General features: G+C 46.2%; 1 protein-coding gene across 1 annotated transcript in view; it reads right to left on the bottom strand.

Annotated features, from left to right (window-relative positions):
• Positions 1-24,625, bottom strand: part of MAST2 (microtubule associated serine/threonine kinase 2) — a 293,497-nt gene that overhangs the window by 128,717 nt on the left and 140,155 nt on the right. The window contains 1 exon segment of the mRNA XM_061567563.1: positions 17,357-17,388. Coding sequence (XP_061423547.1) covers positions 17,357-17,388 — 32 coding nt within the window.

Here is a 24,625-nt window from a genome sequence, read left to right as displayed (position 1 = left end):
ATAAAGATGTTTTCAAACAATATGTCTAAGCTTCAAATCTAGAATGGCTATGCTACTCTCAAGAGTTTAACATGATAAAATAATTTTCATGAGAATCGCTGTCAATCCACTGCTGAATGGAGGCCTGCCTCAGTCATGTTGGCCACAGGGGTTGATTGACCATACTTGAATTATGCTGGTCAGCGTGTCCCAGGACTGATTCAAATATAACTCACGACTGCTCTTAGCTGTGGCTTGGAATAAAATTCAAGCCACTGAAATCAGAGAAAAGTGAACCCACCACTATGCCACAGCCTTAAAGACAATACATCTCATTTAGCATACACACCTGGTTAACTAAACTACATCAATTGATTCAAAGCTACCACACCTTGCTAATGCTTGCACCTTGGGGCCCTTAATGAGCCAAGTCTAATTTAAACAAGGTTTGCGAGCCCACGGAGACCAGGTCTTTCTGTCGCCAGCTCGCTAAAAAAAAACCTTAGTCTTAGAATGTGGCCCGATCTGGTTACCCACGTCGGTGTTGCAGATAGCCCACCGTGTGCGGATTGTTTTCACGGTGCCGTGCTTCGCATGGGGGCGACTGGTCAGCCAGCCACCGTATGTCTGGCAGCAGCTGTCGGGATTAAGTCTGTGTACGCACTACTTCGCTTGTGACGAACGAGCCGAAGTGATCAGCCGAATGTGCGCGAATATTCCCATGCATTCCCACACTCCCTCTGTCATGAGTATTAGCTAAGATTAGCATGTATAAAATATAACATGCTTCTTGCGATGTCTGGTAACTCAGGGGGTTCTCAGGCATTATAATATAATTATTTACAGGTGTTGTTCAATCCACTGCTGGATGAAGGCCTCCCCATGTCGTGCAAGTCGTCAGGGTTTTTAGATCCAAATCATAGAGTGGAACTCTTCATTTCCATATTGATATAAGGGGGCGCTATTTGCAGATGGTATCTGTGAGAAAATCTGCAGACGATGAGGAATTTGCTGCCACCTTTCCGGTGACTCGTTATCAACAATACACAAACAAAAAGCCGAGGGATTACGTAAAGCCACTAGTTCCTGAAAAACTGCATTGTGGCCATCTTGTCTTAAGTCACTATCAATAAATTCAGTGATATGTGACAAACCAACAGGCAACAGTGAGACAAATAGGGAACTGTAGACCGGCTTCGCTCTGGTTAGGACTCTTGAGTGCAATCGTCACCAATGCTCACTGCTGCCATGTTTGCCTCTGTGTACCTCATGTATGTAGAGGCCCCACTTTGACACTTTAGGCACCCATTCGCTTGCTAAATGGCAACCATTATTCGTATTGATAAACAACAATTGTTTTTCTGCTATGATGGGTTTGTCTCGGTCGTTTGCAGATTTGAACTCTTGTTATCCACGAAAATCCACAGTTAATACAAGAGAAGTAGCACTTCCTGGGATTCACAACAACAGTTAAACATCCGCTCCATGCCTCTTATCCGTGAATGACCACAGTTAAGAGGAGTCCAGTCGTGTTGGGTGCCGTACCACCACCAGCATCATCACCATCGCCACTACCATCATCATCGTTTACAGCATGCCAATTTCAGAACTAATGTATATGCCTACCAAGCAATGACTCAGCACACGTGAGTTTCTACGGGTGCTCTGGTTTCCTCCCACATGTAAACACCCGTTGATTGGCCGATAACATATAAATATGAACTAAATTAAAACTAAACTTTTTATTTGACCAGGTAAGGCCCACTGAGCTATTTGTCTATTTTTCAGAAGTGACCTAGCCACAAATGATAGCTTAAACGAAGTGGCTTATCAAGTGGAAATGTCTAGCAGCCAACAAACACTCATGTTGATTCTAAATGTGGAGGGGAAACCGCAGTACCCAGAGAAAAATCTACGCGACCACATGCAAACTCCAAACATACAGCAGGCATCAGGGTCGGGATTGAACCCACAACCTCCTGTATACCAGGTGAGTTAGTTAACATCTTTCCACCGTGGCGCTCGGAAATTAAGAAAAAAAGTCTAATATACAGAGGACCGCAGAGCTTGGAGAGGAGCCGGGGGGGGGGGGGGGGGATTTGGCAACGGCTCACCATGTGGCTTTCTGCCTTCCACGCTCATCCGTGGTTCCACCTGGTGCCTACGAGTCACTCTCTCTCTCTCTTTTCGCGAGCGATGAGCGAAATCCATGCGGTGGCGCATTACAAGTTGACATTATTATCATTATTAAAATGTACGTGATTATGCTTAATAGGTTGAGCTTAGGGGAAAACTTCCTCCCTTAGAAAATTGCAGAAATATTCATTTTATGATTACTTTTTGGGAACGTGAGACAGCCGGACTGCTTTAAAGCCCCCGTAAGCATCGTCTCCACAATCTCTTTGTAATATAAAGAGCAGTCAATGAGTATTAAAACCTTTCTCTTTTCCTGTGCCTACGGCTGTCTCCATCCATGAAGCGCCTTCCTTCGCATCTCCACCATTCTGCCGTCGACATCCCCATCACCGCCCTGCAGCATTCAATTCTCATTTTCACCCCCCGTCCCCACTCCACTAAAAAGAAATGCCACCGTGTTGTCATGAAGCGCCAAACCCCATTTGCAGTGTCCTGAGATCCGATCACATCTAGACTATATTCTTGGTTCTTTCGGTAAAGTCACGTAGAAGGGAAATAATACAATAATAAAAATACAACAATAAAATTCTCACGACGTTTCGATTACAACACAAGCAATCATCATCAGGTGTGAAAACCACAGCAAGAAAATTTGATGATTACTTGTGTTGCAATCGAAACGTCGTGAGAATTTTAACGTTTAATTTTTATTATTTTATTATTTCCATTCTACGTGATTTTACCGAAACAACCAAGAATATGAATCCCTGCAGTCGCGAAAGCTTTAAATCACATTTAGCCTCTTGGTTAATCCAACAACTCCTTGACAGCAGAGCAGGCGGAAGAAGATTTTAAGATCTCATAGGATGTGAAGGCGGACTGGAGGCTGCAGCAGAACGATATCTCCAAACGTCTCGGTCTCCTTGCCATTGGATTCATGATCCCAGTTCTGTCAATAACTGCGTGGAAGCTACTGTGAAACAGCTTCTCCACATCTTCTTGGTTCTTTCGGTAAAGTCACGTAGAAGGGAAATAATAAAATAATTAAAATAAAAGGCGTCCTTCCCCCTCTAACCCAGCTTAAATATACGCTGCCAAGCTTGGTGGTGCTCATTCAGATGCTGTCTTTCCGACAGACCTGTTCTTCACCTGAGGACGGCTGCTTGCGTTGTGGCCGAAACGTCGTGAGAATTGTATTTTATTATGTTTTATTTGTATTATTTTATTATTTCCCTTCTACGTGACTTTACCGAAAGAACCAAGAAGATGAATCCCTGCAGTCACGAAAGCTTTAAAGCTTTTCCACAATAAAATAAATCACCGCACAGCCGTCTTTCGTGAAAGGAACGGCAGCTTCCAGCACATTCGCGGCAAAATCTGTCAATCCCAGATCAGTCTCTTCAGCTCTGTTCGAACCCAAAGATAATGCAACTTTCTATGGAAGACAATCATCCTCGATTGGGAGGGATGATGATGATGATCATGATGAAATACAATGCATCTCGAATTATAACGGCGTCGCCTATTGCGCGACTCTCCCGTTGTCCATCGAGGCTTAACGGCCGACTCGCAAATTGAGAGGCGGTGGGTTTAAGAGTAAGGTCGTTGTCAACTCAACATTCGACATCTCTCTGTCGCAGGTGGCACGAGCACACTGTATTACACGCAAACAGTGGTGTGGAGAGACTGGGCTACATCATAGGATTAGGGAATTTCCACAACTGGCTCAAGATCGCTCGTGGCGTTGAGCTCTATCGAGCCAGAGAATGGTCGTGTGTAATTTAATGCAGGCCGGCAAAGAAAATTTATTAATCAGGTATCACAGAATTATACTGGCGGCCTTATAACAAAACGTTATAAGGGGTATTCTACGATCATTTTTGAGTAGCATGATATTCAAATAAATGTATAAATACTCCAAACTGCTCTGCTATCTTTGCAAATGTGTGTATTACTATGGTGAAACAACGTGCAGTTAATGTGGGTGGACAGTGAAAAGATTTGCAATCACTTGATGGGCGGTAATGACAAATGAACGGACGTCATGCAGTCGCCCAGACCCTGGGCCTTTTGAGCAGCGCTCAAGCTTGACAGCACTTGACATCTTCCTCTATCGCGCTGCAGTGACGCACTCGCCCCCACAACACGTGCATCCACGTGGGCTTTCACACCGCACGCTCCTGATGATTACATTGCCCACACCGCTTATCAGACACATTCAGAGTGTGATGCTAAGGAAAGTCACGCTGATCCCATTGCAAGACTGATATCAAAGTCGCACTCACACGTGTCAATTGCATAATCGCATCGGTAACAGTGTAATGCATTATTTTCATAAAAATTTAAGAACGGGTCAAGCCGGTCATGCAGGGATTTGCACGCTGCGCTATGACCTGGGCCACTGGAGTTCAATTCCTCACCATGGTTAAGATCAGTGGCGATTGATAAACGGACCTGGTCACCCCCATCATCAACTCGCACCGGTCAGCATGGTGAAACATCCTCCATGACCAACACGGCATAGGGAAGCCTTCATCCAACCATAAACTGACAAAGGGATGTAAATTATAACAATGTCAAAACACAGGGATGTTCCTATATTTTGGCATACATAAATGTAAATCAATATAAACAATTCACCTCATCATTAATGAAGCCAATAAGATGATCGTGATGAAGGTGAAAATTACAACGATAAAATATTAAACCTCACACACGAATCGACACCTACATGAGTCATCAATAATTTTGTCTGCTTGTATATCTTAGGAATGTATTGTGGTTGATACCAGCTGGCTGGTATCATCAGAATTTCCATTTTAATGAGAATCACGACTGCAACATATTAGATAAGCACATAGATGTCGGCCATATATTTGAATTAGGCCATTCAGGCCCGATGAGTCCTCCCTTCTTGCCTGACCACCACACTGGGCACCATCCAAGCCCGGCACCGATAATGATTTCACAATTTCACTGATCCCCCAATTCCTTTAGAAATTACATTTGATCAAAAACATGTTATTGTGATTCCAGGCTTGGAAATGTTGCAAGTCACCCAGCCAGTTAAAATTTTTTTCCAGCCTTCATGAAGCAGGGCAATTTCCATGTCAAAACGGAAGCCAGCTGGACGCTGTGGCTGGTCAGATTATTATATCAAGGCCAACTCGGTCAAATAAACACACGAGTCTGGGTCAGCACTATTTGGGCAAGAGGAAATGCGAGGGATTTGATTCCAGGCTGGCCCAGACCCATACGCCAAATAAAAAAGATGTGACTGGGATGAGGCAACGGATTTGTCCCATTGTAAAAAAAATCCAAAACTATTTAACACGCAACACTCTTGTCTCTCAGAGGGCGTTTCAGCAACGAGTGAGCAAAGAGGGCAGCTTAACAAAGCACCCGACGGGCTGAACCCAAGCAGGAGGGTCCATTAGAGTTCAGGTTCCACTCGAGCTATTACGAAGCCACTGGAGCTACGCACTTTTAAATGTAGATTGAAAACTCATTTCTTTAGAACTGCTTTTTGTATCTAGTTTGTTGTCCTTCCCCCGCACCTCCGGTTTGCATGGTTGGCTACGTACCGTGTGAAAGAAGTTCTACATACATACGTGCCGCTTGCGCCACCTGCTGAGCCGTGGTAAAACCACCTCGCCGCACAACGACAACCCAGGACTAACTCTGCGCATGCCTCCGTCTCTCCAGGTTTTCATACATTTTTCTGGCACCCGTCCGCCGCTCTCTGCTGCGAACGGCATTCATTTGGCCGCGCCAGGAAAGCTTACTTCAGCTGAAACCAAGGCCATCGTTTTCCATTTCCACCCGCGCTGCCAAGACATTCCATCGCTGCATCGATTGGCGTGTGCGCGTTAGCCGCGGTCGTGCCGCGCTAATGGCACCACCTCCTACCACCCGGTCGGCCCTCATTGCAAACCGGATTGCACGGCCACATCCAGAGGCAGAAAACCAGCCGTGGCACAGCTTCATTGGTACATTTATTAGTTTAGCATATTATACACAGTTTATATTTTTCACAAAAAAGCATCTCATGAAAGATGTATAGTATATATAAAAAAATATATATATAGCTGTTTGGGGCACATTGAGTACATTTACAGTATATTTTTCTCAAACCACTGCTGAATGAGGGCCTTCCCCTCACATCTGGCTGGTAGGATTGAAGCTGAGGGGAGTGCAGAACAAGAATAGATGTTGCTGCGCTGCCCTCCACACTTACAGCGTATAACTGCGAACGCATCTCAAGCTGCCGCACAGAAGCAGTGGGCATATTTAATGCATACGAGTGAGGCAATCGGTCACAGGCAAAGAACCAAAAAGGTCCGAAGCCAAGACTTGACGAGGGGAAGGAAGTCGACAGCTCATTTTCTTATATAACAAGGGGGGTTCTGTAATAAGATGGAATGTGCCATGCTTGCCCGACTTTCTCCGATTATCGACCCTCCAATTGCCTTCCCGAACAAATCGGATTATCGACCCCCAACTGCCCTGAAATGCCTCCCGAACAAGCGGGATTTCGAACTGGTCTTAGCTGCTGTGAACAGATCGTTGCCTTCACCACCTTCGTTGAAACTGGTTTACAGCATCAACAGAAAACTGGCACAGAAACGATTGACCTCTCTGCTGCCTATGATACTGTTTAGTGCCATGGCCCGCTGCTGATGTTGGTCAAAAATCAATCAGATGCCGTTCTACGGTACATCTAATCTATGCGATGCTCAGCAGCCGCACAAGCGGTTTCCATCGAAACAATCGTCTAGCAAATGGCACCTTTGATGTGTCCTTCTCTGACAGCCTAGTGCGCTCTGACCCCACTCCAAGATATCTCGGGGTTATTATAGACAGAAGCCTCACCCTTCAAGCTACACATAAAACAGATCTGTCGAAAGATCAAATAAATAATTGCCCTGCTACAAAAACTTGCAGAAACAACGTGGGGTGCGCCTCAACTCATGTGCTGCGTACTGCCGCCCTCTCATTGATCCACTCAGTGACAGTCACTGCGTTCCAGTCTGGTCCGAGAGCTCATACATAAAACTGCTGGATGCAAAATTAAAGAAGGCGATACGCATCATCAAAGGGAACACTGAAACCGACACCAATCCCATGGCTCCTGTTCTGGTGAACATTCTGCTACCAAATATCCGCAGAGACATGCAAATATCTATCCCATCAACCAAGACCTCAACAATGCACCTCACACACTGCTGACTCACGTCCCAATCCCCCTGTTGGGATCGCGCTGCTGCTGTCACCATCCTCGAATCTCACCCAGACACGGAACAACGCTGGCGGAGTGGAACAACGCCGACGTTCAGAATAATAAACACCTCATTCGACACCCAAACATTATCCTACCTACTGGCTTTGACATTCCTCAAAGACACCGGTGTAACCATCAGCCAAATCAAAACATCAACGGGTACATCTCCTTCGTGAAGGGAAATTGAAAGACAAAACCAGAGTGCAACTGTAGCCAGGCAACCCAAACTAAAGAGCCATGTAGTATATCTCTCAGGTATGTGCTCATTCCATGGAGGAATGCCAAAACTACACGAACTCTCTCGTGAAGCCCTCTCATGGCGAGCATACCTCAACATTGGCATTTAGCTCCCGAACATCTTGCCATCATAAGCAAGGATAGAAATTGAATGTGTTTGGATAGCCCTGGGGGGTCAGCCACCAGCTCATTTTCACCGATGTGATGGTTTGATACGAGGTAAATCTGCGAAAGCAGGAAACTGCCAACGCATGGCATTAGCTAGCTGTGACACGTATACTAACGCGTGTGCCAAATGAAATATGCGAGTGTGGGGACATTGTGTCGTGGTGTGACAGCCACATCTTTTATTTTAATATTAACCGCAACCAGGTTACGAAAAACACATTAAAGCAACAAGAGTTACATAAGGAGGATCCATTTTTGTCTTGCAGGGTATAAACAAATTCACGTCCATGGGCTCTCGTCTACGAACATATCTGAAAACTAAAAATAAAAGCTTGAATACATTACTGAAGTAATCGTCGTGTAATAGGCAAGAACATTTTTTGTCCAACCTGAATGGCCTCATTAGCTTGCAACACTTGTTTCGAAGCATGCTTGCTCGAGATGTTTCGTCAAATTTGATTGACAATAAAAATAAATCCTGCGTGGCACTAAACTGGAGCAGCTCGCACGGAGAATTCCCAAAATCTGCCACGCAAACACATTACGAACCTGCTTGCTGTACTGCCTACAACATGCCACAGGCAAAGTGTCTCGCGCGAACCTCGACCCCTCATCACGATCCACTGACCGCTCCACCCGACGACGACGACGACAGCGCTGGGCATGACAGGCGGATTGCTACCAGAGAGTGGATTTGTTACGACGGTCGGATCTGTATCTTTGGGTCCACACTAATCATTATGTATGTTGATTAATTGTGAATAACCCGACCAATAATAGATATCCATCCCTCTACTACTTCCTGTCCGCATCCTTAAAACCTCAACCATCATCACCCTTCCCCTTCCTAACCTCGCCCATCCCTTTCCCTATCATCACCCTTCCCTTGCCATCCCTTCACCTCCCCAACACTCAAACCCCATCCCTTTTTCCAATCAGCCAATATTAATGTACAATTTATAATTCTTGTAAAGCGGTTTGGCAAAAGCTCTATATAAAATCCCATAAGATAATTTATATGACGACATTAATATTTAGTGACGACATCACATTTACACCCTCATTTAAGACAAGAGGATTTCTCCACACCTCTGGCTGCCGCCTGATGAGGTTGGTTGTAATTACCGGTAAATTGTCATACTGGAATTGTAAATGTTGCGGGTTTACTCTCCAACACACCGGTGTGCTAAAGTAGTAATGAATTAACATGTCTGTTTACGTGACAAACCTTACTCATTGGCCGCGTCAGGCGGTGGTGGGTTTAACGAGACATTTATATTTTCGCGATCTAACTCAAAAAAACCTCTATTATGGATAATATTGGTCGGGAAAGCCTGCTACTACGACACGTTAAACAGATCTGTATCTGTGACGCACGTCGAGGCGTTGCTTCGTCGATACACATGGAAACAAGGCGTGTTGCTGTGGTACAAGCACGAAAACTGAGGCAATTGGCCGAAATCTGTCCCGATAAATTAATGTATGTACGTATATTGAACTTCTTTCGCACTGTACGTAGCCCCAACCGTGCTTATCAGAAATAAGGGGAAAGGGCACAGCAAGAGCACTCGCGCGTGGCGAGAGCATTGCCGTTTCCATGCTGACTCCACTGCCTGTCTGTCAGATGTGTGGTAACTTGAGGACATTTTTTTGCATTAAAAATATCCTTCTAGTGTGTCGTGGCTGTAATACATATAACTGCATGCATACCTGCACAAAGTCAAACAATACAAATGCGAATGTACATAAATGTTTTCTAAGATAATTTAGTTTTAATTCGTTTATGTATTCGTTTTATATTTTCTATCGTGTTTGTTTGCTTATTTATTAATTCATAAGTCTTGCTGTCATGTCTGTCCGCTGGCCGAAAAATAGCTGTATAGCTCAATGGGTTATTTACTCAGATAATAAACTTCTGCTTCTGATTGATTCTGATTTAGTGCACATCCCCCAGAATGCACCAGATCTCACTAGATCTTGGAAGCTGAGCAAGTTTGAGCCTAGGCGGTGCTCGGATGGGTGATCACCACTCAACCAAATTGAGTGTTACAGGCTGCCATGGGGCTGCATTATCAGCAGAGGGCAGTGCAGCAGAATCAACATTAGTACTGTCAAATTCTCCAATGTCTATGCTCCCTGCCTTTTAGCAACTTATACTGGGCCAGGGTGGTGAAGTATGGTCAAGTAATGCCCCACAACCCGTAAAGCCCACATCTAAGCAGTGGATTGAAAAAACTGGCTGCCACAGGTAACAAATCGAGGTTTATTCCACTCAACTTTGCCAGTGAAATTCCAGTCCTGCCACCCCCCCCCCCAACACTATAAGACGTCAATTATTTTACAGTTAAAACCAAAGTCTAGAATTTTCCTTAAGCAAACCATCACAATTAGATCACCAATCGACCACACGTTGTCTGTGATGACGCACTGAAACCAAAAATATTAAATGACCCTTTTTTATGTTTTTCTCCGCACCATGAAATACACAGGTGGTCAGTGGTTATGAATGGACTGACAACTCTCTTATGAAAACAATAGATTGTGAGTAATGAGTATATGCCAACAACCCTTAACCCCTCAACTGCACAGAAGAAAGAAAACAACACGGCACTGAAATTTCATTGCACGGATCTGCCCCAGGGAAAGATGGCCGTGAAATGTGAGCAACACAGGTTGAATGTTTCCTTTTCATTCGGACATTCAGTGGGACCGATAAACAAAGGGCTGTTTATTTAATCTCGGCTTGTTGGCCACGTTTTGCGTCCACATACAGACGTACATGCCTTCACCATCCCGTACCCAACTGGCAAGCGTGGTGAAGTATGATCAAGTAGACCCCACGAACCGTATGGCATGGGGAGGGGCCCTCATCCAGCAATATATTGATGAAGGGCTGTACATCAGCATGTTAAAACTCAAGCTACTCTGCATATGCAGTCTCAACAAGCGCAACCACCGTGGGAGCAAGTGCCACTCAGGCATCGGTCTTCACAGCCAGTCACATGCACACAAGTCACAATACCATCAGCAGTCATCATTGGTCAAGAAGATGATGCTGCTGATTATCATCATAATTGTTGGTCATATGGCACCCAAGACTTGCTTGTTTACCAAGGAAAGTCTCACTGAGCCTCAAAGCAATTTTAAGAGGGTCATGCAAAGTTTTAACAGTGGGGGTGGGCAACGATAATCTGTATTGCCCAATGAATCCCTGAGTATTTTTTTTCCTTTCAAATTTCAACCATAAGCCCAGCACAACAATGGCCGACACTTTCCAAATGATGTCAGGGGTACTCTTCCCTGTGAAGCACGTGGTTAATTCATCCGCAGGACGAACCAGGGCAGCCCGCCGCATTCGAACTGTGAACCGTCGAAACAGGTGCTGAACGTGCCAATGATCTACTGCTGGGCCATGTCAGCATCCCAGATACCCGTGGAGTATCGATAGTAAAAAAAATTACGTGCAACTTTATTAAGGGACTGTGTGTTGTCTGGGACTTGTTTTTAATGTTGTTTTGCTGCTTTGTCCAAGCTTGGGAATTGGTGTACTTATACAATTTGAACTTACACACTATTTTACGTATTCATTTGTAGTGATTTTCTTTCCTTTCCTATACTTTGCACTCCTATTATGTTTTTGCATTGTTTGTTGTTGTAACTTTCTGACCCGCCTCTACCGAACATCTGTGAATAAGAGCTTCATAGCTTATCGGATTTGTCCAGGATAAATAAATATTATGATTATGTGTTTAGGTAGTTTGACAAACTAGGGCCTCAAATGTCCATGCTGGGATCTGATGATTCTTAAAACGCGATAAAAACACGTAAGGCTCAGACATCCAAATATATGGCACCTGGAAGATTGCGAATAGATCGTACAGCATCACTCAAGACTCACAGAAGCCACAATAAGGGACAACTCGACTCTGCAGTCACCAAAACAATACCCACACAAAACAGCAACCCATTAACCGGCGATTGCTTCTGCGTAGGCGAAGTGCGATTCGCACAAAACAAAAACCTGCGGTGCAAATACCGTACCACCACCTGCTCACCCGTGCAGATAATCGCTTTGCATTCATGGGGGTGCCATGGTGGCGAGATGTTAACGACCTCGCCTGGTATACAGAAGGTCGTGGGTTCGATCCCAAGCCTGACATCTGTATATTTGGAGTTTGCGTTTTCTCCCCATGGTTGCGTGGATTTTTCTCTGGGTCCTTCAGTTTTTCCCTCCACATTTAGAAATCTGCTGTAAATGTCCACATGATAAGCCACTTTGTTAGAGCTATCATTCGTGGCCAGATCGCTTCTGAAAAAAGAGCTGGATAGCTCAGTGGCCCTTACCTGGTAAAATACAAATAGATTGTCTTGTTTTTAGCACAACGGTGCCGCCTTACGTTAAGCAATCGATGAGGTCGGCATTCGATTCCCACAACGACCAACCTCCCTCCATTGTGCTTTGTAACCTCCCCCCAACCAGACCATCCCTCAGCACACACCCCTGCTCACCTGCGCACCCCCCCCTCTCCACCCCCCACAGAAATGCAACCCAGCCTTAAATTTTTAAGCGCAGCTCAGCCATTGTGTGTAAGGAGATGGGGGAGATGGTGGTGGACAGGAGTGGGGGAGGAGGATGGGGGGACAGGATGGGTGGTGGAAGGTGGGGGGAAGTGGAGATTCGCTGGGCTTTCAAGCGGACGACGGCGAGCAGACAAGTCTTTCGTGCCGGCTCCATGAATTAAACATGACCAGCACTCTCGGGCTAACCTATCGTGGCCCCAAAACACCACGGACGGTTGGGCGGCAGAGTGCTCGCTGTCAGGGTGGGGGGGGGGCGCCGTGTAATGCGAGATGCCCCCCTGCACTCCCGGTAGTAAGGACCGCGGGAGCAACGCGCTGAACGGGATTAACCCACGCTGCACCGCATACAGTGAGTGCTTACACGGCACGCCGCTCGACCCGCCGCTGGGTTTCGATGGGCGGCGATTTTCGCGATGGCTTGGCTTCAAAGCGGCAGAAGGGTTGAGTTTCAGCAAAAATCCGGAGTTGTATTACTAAAAATTAATCTATTTTAATCTGACCAGGTAAGGCCCACTGAGCTATATAGCTCTTTTTTCCAAAGCAACCTGGCCAAAAATAATAGCAGCTTAACGAAGTGGCTTCCTACGTGGACATTTATAGCAGCCAAGTACTGTAAAAGCATTTTTTTAAGTGTGGAGGGAAAAACCAAAGTACCCAGAGAAAAATCCACGCCGCCACGGGGAGAACATGCAAACTCCAAATATAGAGGCGTTTGGGTCGGGATCGAACCCACGACCTCCGGCACACCAGGCGAGGGAGTTAACATCTCGCCACCGCACTACGTCCACGTGTCCACGCTCCTAACTCTTACCAACCCCACATTGATCGGCGTGGTGAAGTACGGTCAAATAACCCCCACAACCCGCGCAGTGTCAGCAGGCCCTCATCCAGCAGTGGATTGACAAAAGAGATGTAAATATATATGTGCTTGGTTATAAGGCGGTGTCTACTGAAGGCAACTCTGGCAGGTGATTTTCAGCATGTGATATTACACCACTGACAATGAAGCCCCAGAAATTGTATATGCGGGACACACATATATATGTTTTAATGAGGATATACGTGTGAGCTAGGCACTATAGACCATTAACTATGTTGTGTGCAATGAACCACTCTGAATCGAAAGTGCGTGTTTACTGCACGCAAAGCTGTCTGCACCTGTGGGTCTTCAGTGACAACATCCCAATCGCACCTTGGCTGTACGACGCAGTAAAAACAGTGGACACGAACAAACGAGCAAAGACGACCAAATGAAAAATGCGACAAATTAAAATAAAACACGGGGGGAGGTACATTTAATTAGAACAATTGAATATGCAATATCGTGTTTTTTTGTTTTACGGACGTGCAATTGACGAAAAGCCGCAGTGAGCGGTGAAACTAAACGGGTGGCTTATTCTGTTGCCGACGACGCACTGCATGCATCGCGGTGTTTTCCGCACTGCTTGTAGAAAAACATCTTAACGATACGCAACCCAACAGACACGTCCACGCCGCTGCACAAATTTCACGGGGGGAGAGAGATTCGCAAACGACATTGTCCGCCCACGCTCTCCACATCTACTTGAGATCGCGAGACACCGAAAGAGCTGCGGTATTTCAATTGCAGGTTGCAATTTCAATTAAGAATCTAGGAAATATTTTTTTGCTTCCCCTGACCCCATACTATATAACATTACAACCGTATCCATCTGCATTATGCCACAAGATGACAAAATTGTTTATTGGGAACTCTCGCACCGCATGTTAGAGAATAGCACCTAAAGACGACCTCGCACACCTACTGAAGTCACTTCATTGGTCGCTTTATCAGCATCATAATATTGATTAATACTGGAGCAATCCGATGAGCAATAAAGCTATTTTTTCACAGATGTCCAGTAGGGGCATGGGGTCAGAAGGTGACAACAACAAACGCGAGCGGCACACCTTTTGCAGTCCGTGAAGACAGCATACGTTGCATGCCTTATCCAATCGAACGTTTCGAATTTTCATTTGGAGTTTTCCGTATTAAGTGCCAAAAAAACTATTTAATGACCTTTTTAGTGCCCTCCATGGATGACTGGGCTTAACAACCATCGATGCACGATGCTCGGGAACCCGGTTTAATCACGGAGCGCTTCTCCGACTCGGTGCTTCAATCCCCCCGCCCCAACGCCACCCGAGCCACTAAACGTACACACAGGTGACTTGTTCACTTTCTGTGTATAATTCATGTTCATGAAGCAATTGGCCAGCACTGCTGAGATCCTGAATTCAAGCCGCTTGTACCCATCCAAGGTTAACCAGGTTCTCATGTGGCGAGAGTTTAATGATCTCAGGACGGTCACTTCATTGAAAAGGAGTCCAGCTCAGTGGGCTAAATAGAAAACGCTAACAAATTACATCACTCGATTCTCTGTCTGGATAAAGCATCTCCCTCTACTAATTAAGGTAAAAAAAACAACACAGAAATAGTGCGAACACAGCTGCATGATATTGCTATGATAATCCCATAATTGCTCTGCACTCTTCAAGGTTTTACGATGCACTTAATGTGGCTCAGTCTGCGCCATGACACGACGAGCGCGCATGCTTTGCGATCAGCGAGATGTGCACCCACTGTGGAGGGCTATTCATTCGGTGCTACATGAATTGCATTTCGAGATGCACACCAGCCAAATTTTCGCTGCCGAGTATCGCGCCACAAAAACAAATCGACGTGAAAAATGTGCCACGCAGCAGCGTGGGGCAAACCCAGGGCAGCACGCAAGTCAGACCACAGACAACTGCAGGCTGATCTCACCCACCGACATAAACAGCCACAAAGACTGGCATTGGCAGATCATGGCAAAAGCCGGACATCGTGCCTAGAGTTCACATCGACTAACACAACAATTTTAACATAAAAACCCAATGTGTTTTATAATCAAACCCCGTGTGCCGGCCGCTGCCTCCATCTCACCACCGTGTTGACAGCCTTCAGGAACAAGTGTCACAAAAGACAGCGTGCGCTTGTGGGCGAGTGACCTCATCGCCGAGCAAGGTCGTTGGCATTCGCGTTTTCATGCCGTTGTACCTTGCGGCGCTGCACGACGTTTGAGCCGAGCTGGGTGGATACGGTCAGGGACCATTTCATCATTGCAAAGTTTCACAGCACGGGAGGCTTTTTGAAGGAGGTTTGTTTTGGTGCGTTCAGGCTTCCACACAGCTAACGACGACCGGAAACTTCACTCGGACAAAACATGAATGAGCTTTATTTCCCGGGTTGCTGTTATGCCGTTATGCCGTTATTCCGTTATGCCGTTATATATGTGGTGTAGCATGCTGGCTCTCAAGGCCAGGCTCATAAGGCTCCAGCCGTTCGAGCTATTTAGAGGTTGCACCATAAACATGGTGGGTTACGATGCACATAAGGGATTACGTGCCTCTATAGAATGCTTTGCACTACATCAATAATGCGTGTATTGATGAGATGACAATGCAATGTTGAGAAGTGTGCTGTGTGATGAAAATTCATGTCTTACACGTTGCACATTCAAGCAAGAAAATGAATACAGCTATGTCAACATAGTATATTTGCATGTTGCAGACAAGTAAAAGTGTTCACAGTCATAGGCGTAAGGTTCGAGAAAAGACTGAAATTTACATATTTAAAAATTATCAGCTAAAGCCCAGTGGGCTATTAGCTGTTTTTCAGAGGTGACCATTTGATAGCTCATCAAGTGGCTCATATCATAATGTGGGAATTTACAGTAGCAGCCAAATGATCTGAACACATATTCGGAAAAGGGGAGGGCAAAACCGGAGGACCTGGAGAAAAATCCAGACAACCACAGGGAGAGAAAGAGAGCATGCGAACTCCAACTATAATACAGGCATCGTCAGTGTCGAGATCGAACCGACGACATCCTGCGTATAAGGTGAGGGAGATGAAATGTACATTGACCATATCACCAATTATAAACACGTAAAAAAACAGCCAGCTGGCGATCAATGGATATTTCACAGAAGTTAAAAGGTGATCATAAAAAAAGAGGCGGGTCTTCCGATTCCGAGGAAACTAATCATAACAATGGACAAGAAGAACTGAAGGCCTATTGAGACATCCAAAGCAGGGGCAGTATGTGTGTGAGCTCCCACCCGCATCGGACTGGCTGAAGATGATGAGCGAGTGGGGGGGGGGGGGGGGGGGTGTACATTATTAGCAGAGAAAGCACCTCCAATTAGCGCGGTTGGCTACGTTACGGTGCGAAAGATGTTCAAAATACATAAACAGGAAGAAGGACAAACACGAGATTTGAATAGGTGTGCACCGGCAGCGCCGTGCGGTATTTTGACGAGAAGTGCGATTGTGCGGCATTTTGTAGAGGCAAAACGCGCCCTCCTTTTTGAGTTCCAATGAGTGCCCGAGGCAGTGGCATTCTGTGCCAAATGAAATTTGGTGAAAAAGAAGTTTACGTAATCAACTGGCATCCCTCACGGTGGTCTGGAAATTACGGGCCGCGTGCCCTAATCGGATAAAATAATTAACGTCTAAAATGGGGAAAAGCAATCGCAACGAATTTGCAATCCCGTGTGCATTCTGTCGTGTCCAGCATCAGGCAATAAATACATTTGCGATGCTCTGCCTTAGCCACACAGCAAATGGTTGCCACTGTTGAACTAAAACAGTGATCTAAAAGGTGGCCGCTCGCGAATTTGATGGACAGCACGGATGTGCAGGATACGACCTCACTGACAATCATTGCCCAGGAATTCCCCTTGGGGCGGACATAAGATGGCACGCAAAAAGGTAGACTGAACTCGAGGATGTAAAAGGCGGGCGGTTGAGTGGTTTGGATATTGATCTGCGACAGCAAACGCAAGAGGAGGAAGAAGAAGACTCACAGAGAGAGAGAGAGAAAACACAAAGGGTCGGAAAGAGATGCCCTGAGAAAGGGCAGCAATTGTGAAGGGAGGGCGTTGTAGGAGAGACGTGGCGGTTGTACTTACAAGCTTCCCCGCCTTGGCAGACTCAGCTCCTTCTGAAAGACACAAAATGGCAATGGGAACATTAGCGAAAACCTCGAGATTAAAGGAAGACGCTTCGCGGAAGCCAGGTGAGGTGTCTTTGTGTACAAACAAGCTTCACGACGGCATTCACCTCCGCTGACAGCCTGAAGGCCAGTTAGTAGGTGTTCTATAGTCCTTTAGTGATGGGCAAATGTCTTGAAAGTATGAATCCTGTAAACTTCTCACAGAACAATGTTAATTTTATTGCCAACACAGGCATAATGCCTGGGTCATGACGGTGTTCTACATCAACTTGGGACCTGTAATCAGAATTGGTCCTGGTTTATGAGCGTACGCATACAAGACGGAGCAATTTGGATTTATACAGCATCTAAATGTGACCGCATCTCAAGATGCTGTACAGGAATATAGTGAGGCAGATTGGAGAGGAAGTTATTGGCAGAGGAAAAAAGGAAGACTTAAGCCTGGACTTGGAACATGGGAGGTTAGTTGACAGCATGGATCATGAGGGAGGGGGCAGTTTAATACGATGTGCACAAGTTTTCTATGGAGTGGTGGCACAGTGGTTTACAATATGCGGTACATGCTGCTGGCAATGCAAATTTGATTGTAGGCCATGAACAACACCGGTCGAAGATCGTATCTGAACCAAGCGAGGGCCTCCCATTAACTGGCTCAAGCTTGAACAAGGTACCTGACACGGTACGCGAGTTTCAACATTCGGTATGTACCTGTGGCAAGAAGGAATTGTGCTGACGATAACCATCTCTCATAGAACACTACCATTCTGTAAGGCTAAACAGGAGCTGTGTTACATTTCAAGAGTTTCTGAGTGATGGGCCAGCGATCGCTTCCTGGCATTTCTGCAACTCCAAATACTCATGCCCCCTTCGCAGTCAACTTATTCAAATGTACCAACCCTATCCAATCAAATCCACATTAAATGTTTACATGACTCGCACACCGGGTGCCTGATCAAAATAAGATACCTGCACTGCCGAGGGGCACAAACGGACGCATTTCAGAAATCCTGGGACATGGCACTGCGCTACTATCTCAACGGGTCTGCGGTTTGATACCTGGCCATTCACCACAAAAGCCGGCGGCAATGAAAAACTCAGCCTGACTTCCCTGTCCTCTAGGTTGACTCAGACTGAAATTAGTACTTGGGATAGGGTTTTAAACATTGGCGCAGGAGAGACGATAACTGCCCCGGCGTTCATATTTCATCACAATCAGAAATTTCAGGCCATCGGATATAGTTTATGGAATGTATATATTAATGTATACATTTGTACACCTGTTACATATTTTAATCAAATATCTATTCTCAATCTATTGCTGAATGATGGAATCTCTGATGACGGTGCGAGCATTTCCATAATTGTACAGCTGAAATTAAATTCAAATCCCCATGTGCCTCAAATGCATCCTTACCCTCAGATGCAACAAACTCACAGCCTATACTGTTTGTACACACTCTTACCCACACAAAATACTTTGAGAGAGATAACTACGTTGTGTAAAAACGTTCAAAGATATGTGCTTTTTTCTTCAGATATGCACATTGCACACACAAATGTATGTGTACATGCAAATTCCACCGAGAGACGAGGCGAGGATTACCCGGTGGGTTTGATATTCCACAAAGCTAATGGTCCAACCCTAAACCGCATCCGGACAAACCACGGCAAATACCTGATGCATAAATGGAAAAATTAGAAACTCTCCGATGTGCGACTGTGGTCATCCAGAACAGCGATGATACACTCTGCTGCTCTTAACGCGGTTATCTAGACTTGACCACCTGAATATGAAATTGTAGTTGTTGCACTGCATCAACATCAGCCATACGAAAGATGAAGAATCCAAGTCAGATTCATTTAAAAACAGATTCCAACCACGAAACTACCCAACCATTATACACAGACCTTTGTTCTGTGTCTCAATGTATGAATTATATATTTTAAGTAATTGGGCTATTGGCTTTCCAGACCAATATCATCCAGCAGCATTTGTTATCAGCCTAATGGCAAACAAGCTGGCCAATAACTAAAACACGTGCTACCAACTGAATGTGAAATTGCAGTTGTTGCTCTGATCTACATCAGCCTTACGGAAGAACCCAGGGACACATAAACATGAGGACTGCAGAGATCGGCTTGCACCCAACGCCGATTAAACAAAGCAATTGGGAGACATCACACAAAAACAGCACAACAGCAGCGACACCAACAACACCATCACCAAACACTCCCACTACCTACCACAAGCTTGTCATTCAATCATAACGCACATAAAAACAAGTCCACGCTCGCCACGTGATCAACTTTGCTGGCTCGCCAACGCAACGCAAGAGACGCCCCCCCCCCCGACCCGGCAGGACGTGTATTAAGAGCGGAGCGGCAGCGAGTAACAGTGCGTTTACCTCCTTCGCAGTAAAGGGAAGCATTGCGGCGCGAGGGAAGGCGGCTGCCTTCACTCGGGCACTGCCGCTGCTGCTGTTGCCGCTGCCGCCGCTGCTGCGTGGTAGCAACGGTTCGAGCGCATGCCGCGTGGCTCACCCTTGTACCCGGCGGTGGGCAGTGGCGGGGGAGAATAGCGGCTCAGGGCGTGGTGTCGCTCCCTCTCTATCTCACTCCGTTATCGCCGCCACCACCGCTCTCTGCGTCTAATCGCCACCCCCCTGCCACCCCCTATTGTTCTGCTGATTGCCGACCCATGAGTCCCCGATTGCCCACCCGCCTGTGCTCTAGCTCGCTCGTTCATTCGCCTGCTCGCCCGATCCTCCGCTGCTCCCCCGCCCGCCCGGCCCAGTGAAGGAGAACACACGCGTCACGTGGGAGAACAGCTCGGGGCTCCGATTACCAACAGCGCGTAATAACGGTGGTGCCGCGAGACTCGCCTGCCCTACCGATTTAAGCGGCAGGGTTGCCGACTCTTAAACCCCATCAGCAATTGTCGAAGGAAACTGGACCGCTTCATAAAAACAAAGTACAGCAAATTATGCAATTTGTTTTTAATATCAGTGCGAGGTAATAAAGCGGTTCAACCATCTGCAGGCTGTCACTCAAATCCATTGGCATATATGAGTGGAGTAGGTAATGATGTTTAGGAAAAAAAGCAGACTCCCAACTGTTTGAGCAGGTGGCAGCATTTTGACACTGGTTTGAGATGTCGGTTAGGTTTTCCACAAATACTAATAACATTGGGTTTTCAATCTTCAAATTTTAAACTTCAAAACGCTGTCCGTGAAATGCCATAGTTACAAACAACAAGATCTGACTTTGCATGAATTATTTTATCATGAAACCTCTCTCCCCACCAAGACATAATAAACCCAGGTGCACACAAACTGCCACATTTAAAATGTTAATTTACCTGGCATATAATAAGATGACAAAGCATTTTTTTTTAAATTGCAAATGACTAATATGAATTGTAATTCATAATCAACGTTTTTGGGTTTAGATCGCGTTTATTTATAAATGTGTCGTAACCCTCCACCACCCGACACGGCCAATCAGTAAAAAAGTGTCATGTTGACAAAGACAAATAGTTCACTGCTTTAGCCCACCGGTGTGTTGAAGCCACAACATTTACAATTTGAGTACGACGTTTCGCTGGTAATTGCAACCAGCATCATCGGGCAATTCGCCAGAATGGTGAGGTTCTCCTGTGTCTCCCGTTCTTATATAGAGCAGCAGCAGGGTGACGTCATCATTAACTCATTAACTCATCAGGTGCCAAGATTCAAGGGGGGAGTGATTGTAATTATATACTAGATTAGTAATCAGGCTATTGTTACGATGCGAGTTGTAGATTAGTTGTAAGCCTGCTCATCTCACTGTTATTAGCTGTAGCGTGACATAGTAACCCTCCATCTCGCATTTTACATCTATTATACAAACGGGGTGAGAAGTGCTGGCACAGTGGTTCGTGAACTGCATGATGAATCCTGTGACCTGAATTAAATTCCTGGACAGTACTAATACCTGTAGCAAGTGATATATATCGTCCTAGACTCCCCGAACCGACCTGCACTGACCAGTGTGGTGGTGAACGGTCAATATTTTTTCTATGATCCTTGAAGTTGTTTTTAAGTTTTATTTTTATGTCTCTCCCATATTCTTTCTTTGAGAAAAATACTTGCAAATCCACTGCTGGATGAGAGCCTCTCCATGGCCGTGGAGAGCGGTGTAGATAATTTGACCACTTTACCATCCTGACCAGTGCCGGTTGGTGAGGGTGGGAAACAAAGACAGCGAGCGCATAGTACAGTACAACATTGGATTTACTGTAGCTGCATTGCACACTGTTGCTAAAACAATAGGCCTTCACAGGGCCGCAAATACAGGAAATTAACCAATATCATCTGCTAATGATGATTATTTTTGATGAGGACTGGTGACTGGAGAAGGCTGCACACCGAGTGGTGTGGGGTGCGGGGATGCCGGGAGGAGCGGCCGTTTGCTGGGGCGGGGACAGATTACGGGGGAGTAGGTGGGCGACATCTCCCAGGCCGACACTTGATCCTCAAGATAAATCCCAAAAGTAAACGTCTGCCTCTCAAAGTGGCGCCTCTCCACTTGTGCTGCCAAATGCACAGCGTTCACTACCACCACTGCGGCCACCATCGCCACCACAGCAATGCGGGATTCCACGAGGCGAGTCACGGCGTGGCATCTCGTGGCAGCCACATGGCAACTGGTCAGGCCAACATTTGTTCCATTTGGTGGGCTGGCACTGACTTGTTAAAACACTGTCCAAATGCATCGCCTTCATCGGCTACGGTCAACGGACCACAAATATGACAATCACCTCATTCGATATCCAAACATCGCACCTCCATGCGTTGGCATTCCTTCTCGAAGACACCGGTGTAATCATCAACCGCACCAAAACATCCATAGGCCAATGTTCATGAATGGGGAATTAAAGACATGCCACAGGAGTGCGATTGTGGCAATGTAACCCAAACCATGGACCATATAGTAAAACACTCTAGTTTGTGTTCCTTCAATGGAGGAGTTGCAAAAGTACACAAACGCTCTCTCTCCTGAAGCCCTCTCATGGCTAGCAAACCACGACATTGGCATTTAGCTCCTGAACATATTGCCATACAGAAGAGTAGAATATTTGTTTTGCCATTTCATTTGACCAGGTAAGGCCAACTGAGCTTATGTAGCTCTTTTTCAAAAGCAACCTAGCCACAAATGACAGCTGAACGAAGTGGCTTATCATGTGAAAATGTATAGCAGCCAAATACTCTACACGCATGTTTCACAATGTGGAGTGACAAACCAGAGGACCCGGAATAAAATCCACGCAAACTCCAAATATACAGCAGGCGTCAGGGTCAGGATCGAACCCACGACCTCCTGCATACCAGGCGAGGTAGTTAACATCTCCCAGCCACCGTGGCGCCTGATGAAGGCTTCTTCATTCTGTCGGCATCTCCTAAAGTCTTGCGATGCTACCATCTATCTCGCTTCTGCACATAAGCTGACCCCATCTCTCCATACCCACTGTGGTCATCCTGAAGGGAGTTATCTCCTTGGTGTACCATTCCATCACCAACCTTGTGTTTTGTAAATCGCCCCTTTATTAATTACCAGTGACGGTGATGTCTCTAAGTTGCACGTGTCATATGATCCCGGTAACACATTCCTGCGGAGGGAGCTGGTAGGAACCTTGGGTTGCTCGGTCAATGGCCAGGGTCAACGGCGGCGTGGTGTATTCCGTAAATATGCCCGACTGTGAGGGCGGGCACAAGCCGGCGTGAGGAGGTTAAACGTTGAGATTTATAAGGGCACCACGGGGTGACCAGCCCCTCCCCAACCAGCCCCACCCCTCCCACCCCCCACCCAGCCCCTCCCCACCCTCCCCTCCCCACCCAGCCCCACCCTCCCCACCCAGGCCCTCCCCACCCAGCCCCTCCCTCCCCATCCAGCCCCACCCCTCCCATTTTTGGATGCACGACGGAGGGACACAATAATCCCCTGTGGGCTGGTGGAACCAGGAGGTTCCTACCAGTATTACTCTTTCTGTCTCTCAATGTCATTCCAATCACGCATCTTGCCATGCTTCCTGACATACTTTTCAGCCTTTGTTCCATCTTCTTGTCCATGTTTCTGATCCATGTCATTGCGGGTAATGTTCGCTAATTCAAAACTTTTTCTGTAGTCACACGGGTCGGTTATTATGAAATTAAGTTTTACAAAAGCACTATACCCTGCTCTCAGTTTCCTCCTTTATGTCATCTTTTTAATCCCCTTAAGTGCTCTCATCTCTTTTGCATCTTAGTACTGGTCTCATTTTATACATTGTGTGAATTCGCTCAACTTACGTGTGCCGAGTGACTCATTCTTCGTACACCTTCAAACAAAAGCAAACATATCATGACCAAAATATGTCTAGGGCTCGCAAAGAGGGCAGCCTAACCCCCAGTTCCATAACAACCCAGCCCGGTCACTGCATTAACAAACGCAACCAAATAATGGACTCCTTCAACCGTGCTGCAAGGCTGCTGCTGGGGACCAAACAAGCAACCAGCAATTGTGTCGTCCCGATTGACCAAACCCTGGCCTGACGCGCGTTGACATCCGTTGGTCAGACGTAGAGAGAGACGCTTGAGTGGTGGCCATTACGAATGGTTACATTACTTTTTTTAATTGGGTGCTATTGTGAAAAATAGCCATATCAGATATTAATACATCTAATTGTCATAATCATTGGTTCACTGCAGCTCAAAGACTCGGTCTTACACAAGGCGTGTGGTGAAGTTAGGAGATGTCTATGTGCTCAGCATTTGAAGGCCTGAAGATCAGAATCAGTGATTTGCCTGACAATGTGTTCAGGGAGGCAGATCCATATCCAGACAGCAGAGTGAGGGGAGCTTCTGTCCAGGGAGCAATGTTCTGGCAAGTGGGGGGACAAGGGCGTGGCTTGGCAGGGTTGTGCATAATCTGGTGGCACGGGCGTCTTTCTTATACTTCTGGCCACCGCCTTTTGCACCGAATGCAAACGTGTGTCGTGGCCCTGCAAGTGACAACTGTGTTAGCGAGACGTGTGGAACATTCATGATGCAGGCACCGCGACCGTGCCTTTAATTGGTGCCCTGAATGGGATTTGTAAAGCCATTTAAATTTGATTTGATTTGCTTGTGTAATGAAAAGAAACTGCATTCCATCACTTTCCCACTTATGGCCTTTCGCTAATCATTATAGTAACCGTATTCTGAAAGGG

Source organism: Lethenteron reissneri, chromosome 39 (assembly GCF_015708825.2).
Source record: "Lethenteron reissneri isolate LAM-NWPU_2019-01 chromosome 39, ASM1570882v1, whole genome shotgun sequence".
In the NCBI taxonomy this organism is placed as follows: domain Eukaryota; kingdom Metazoa; phylum Chordata; class Hyperoartia; order Petromyzontiformes; family Petromyzontidae; genus Lethenteron; species Lethenteron reissneri.
The sequence above is the reverse complement of the archived record's forward strand: the minus strand, read 5'-3'. Positions and strand labels throughout refer to the sequence as shown.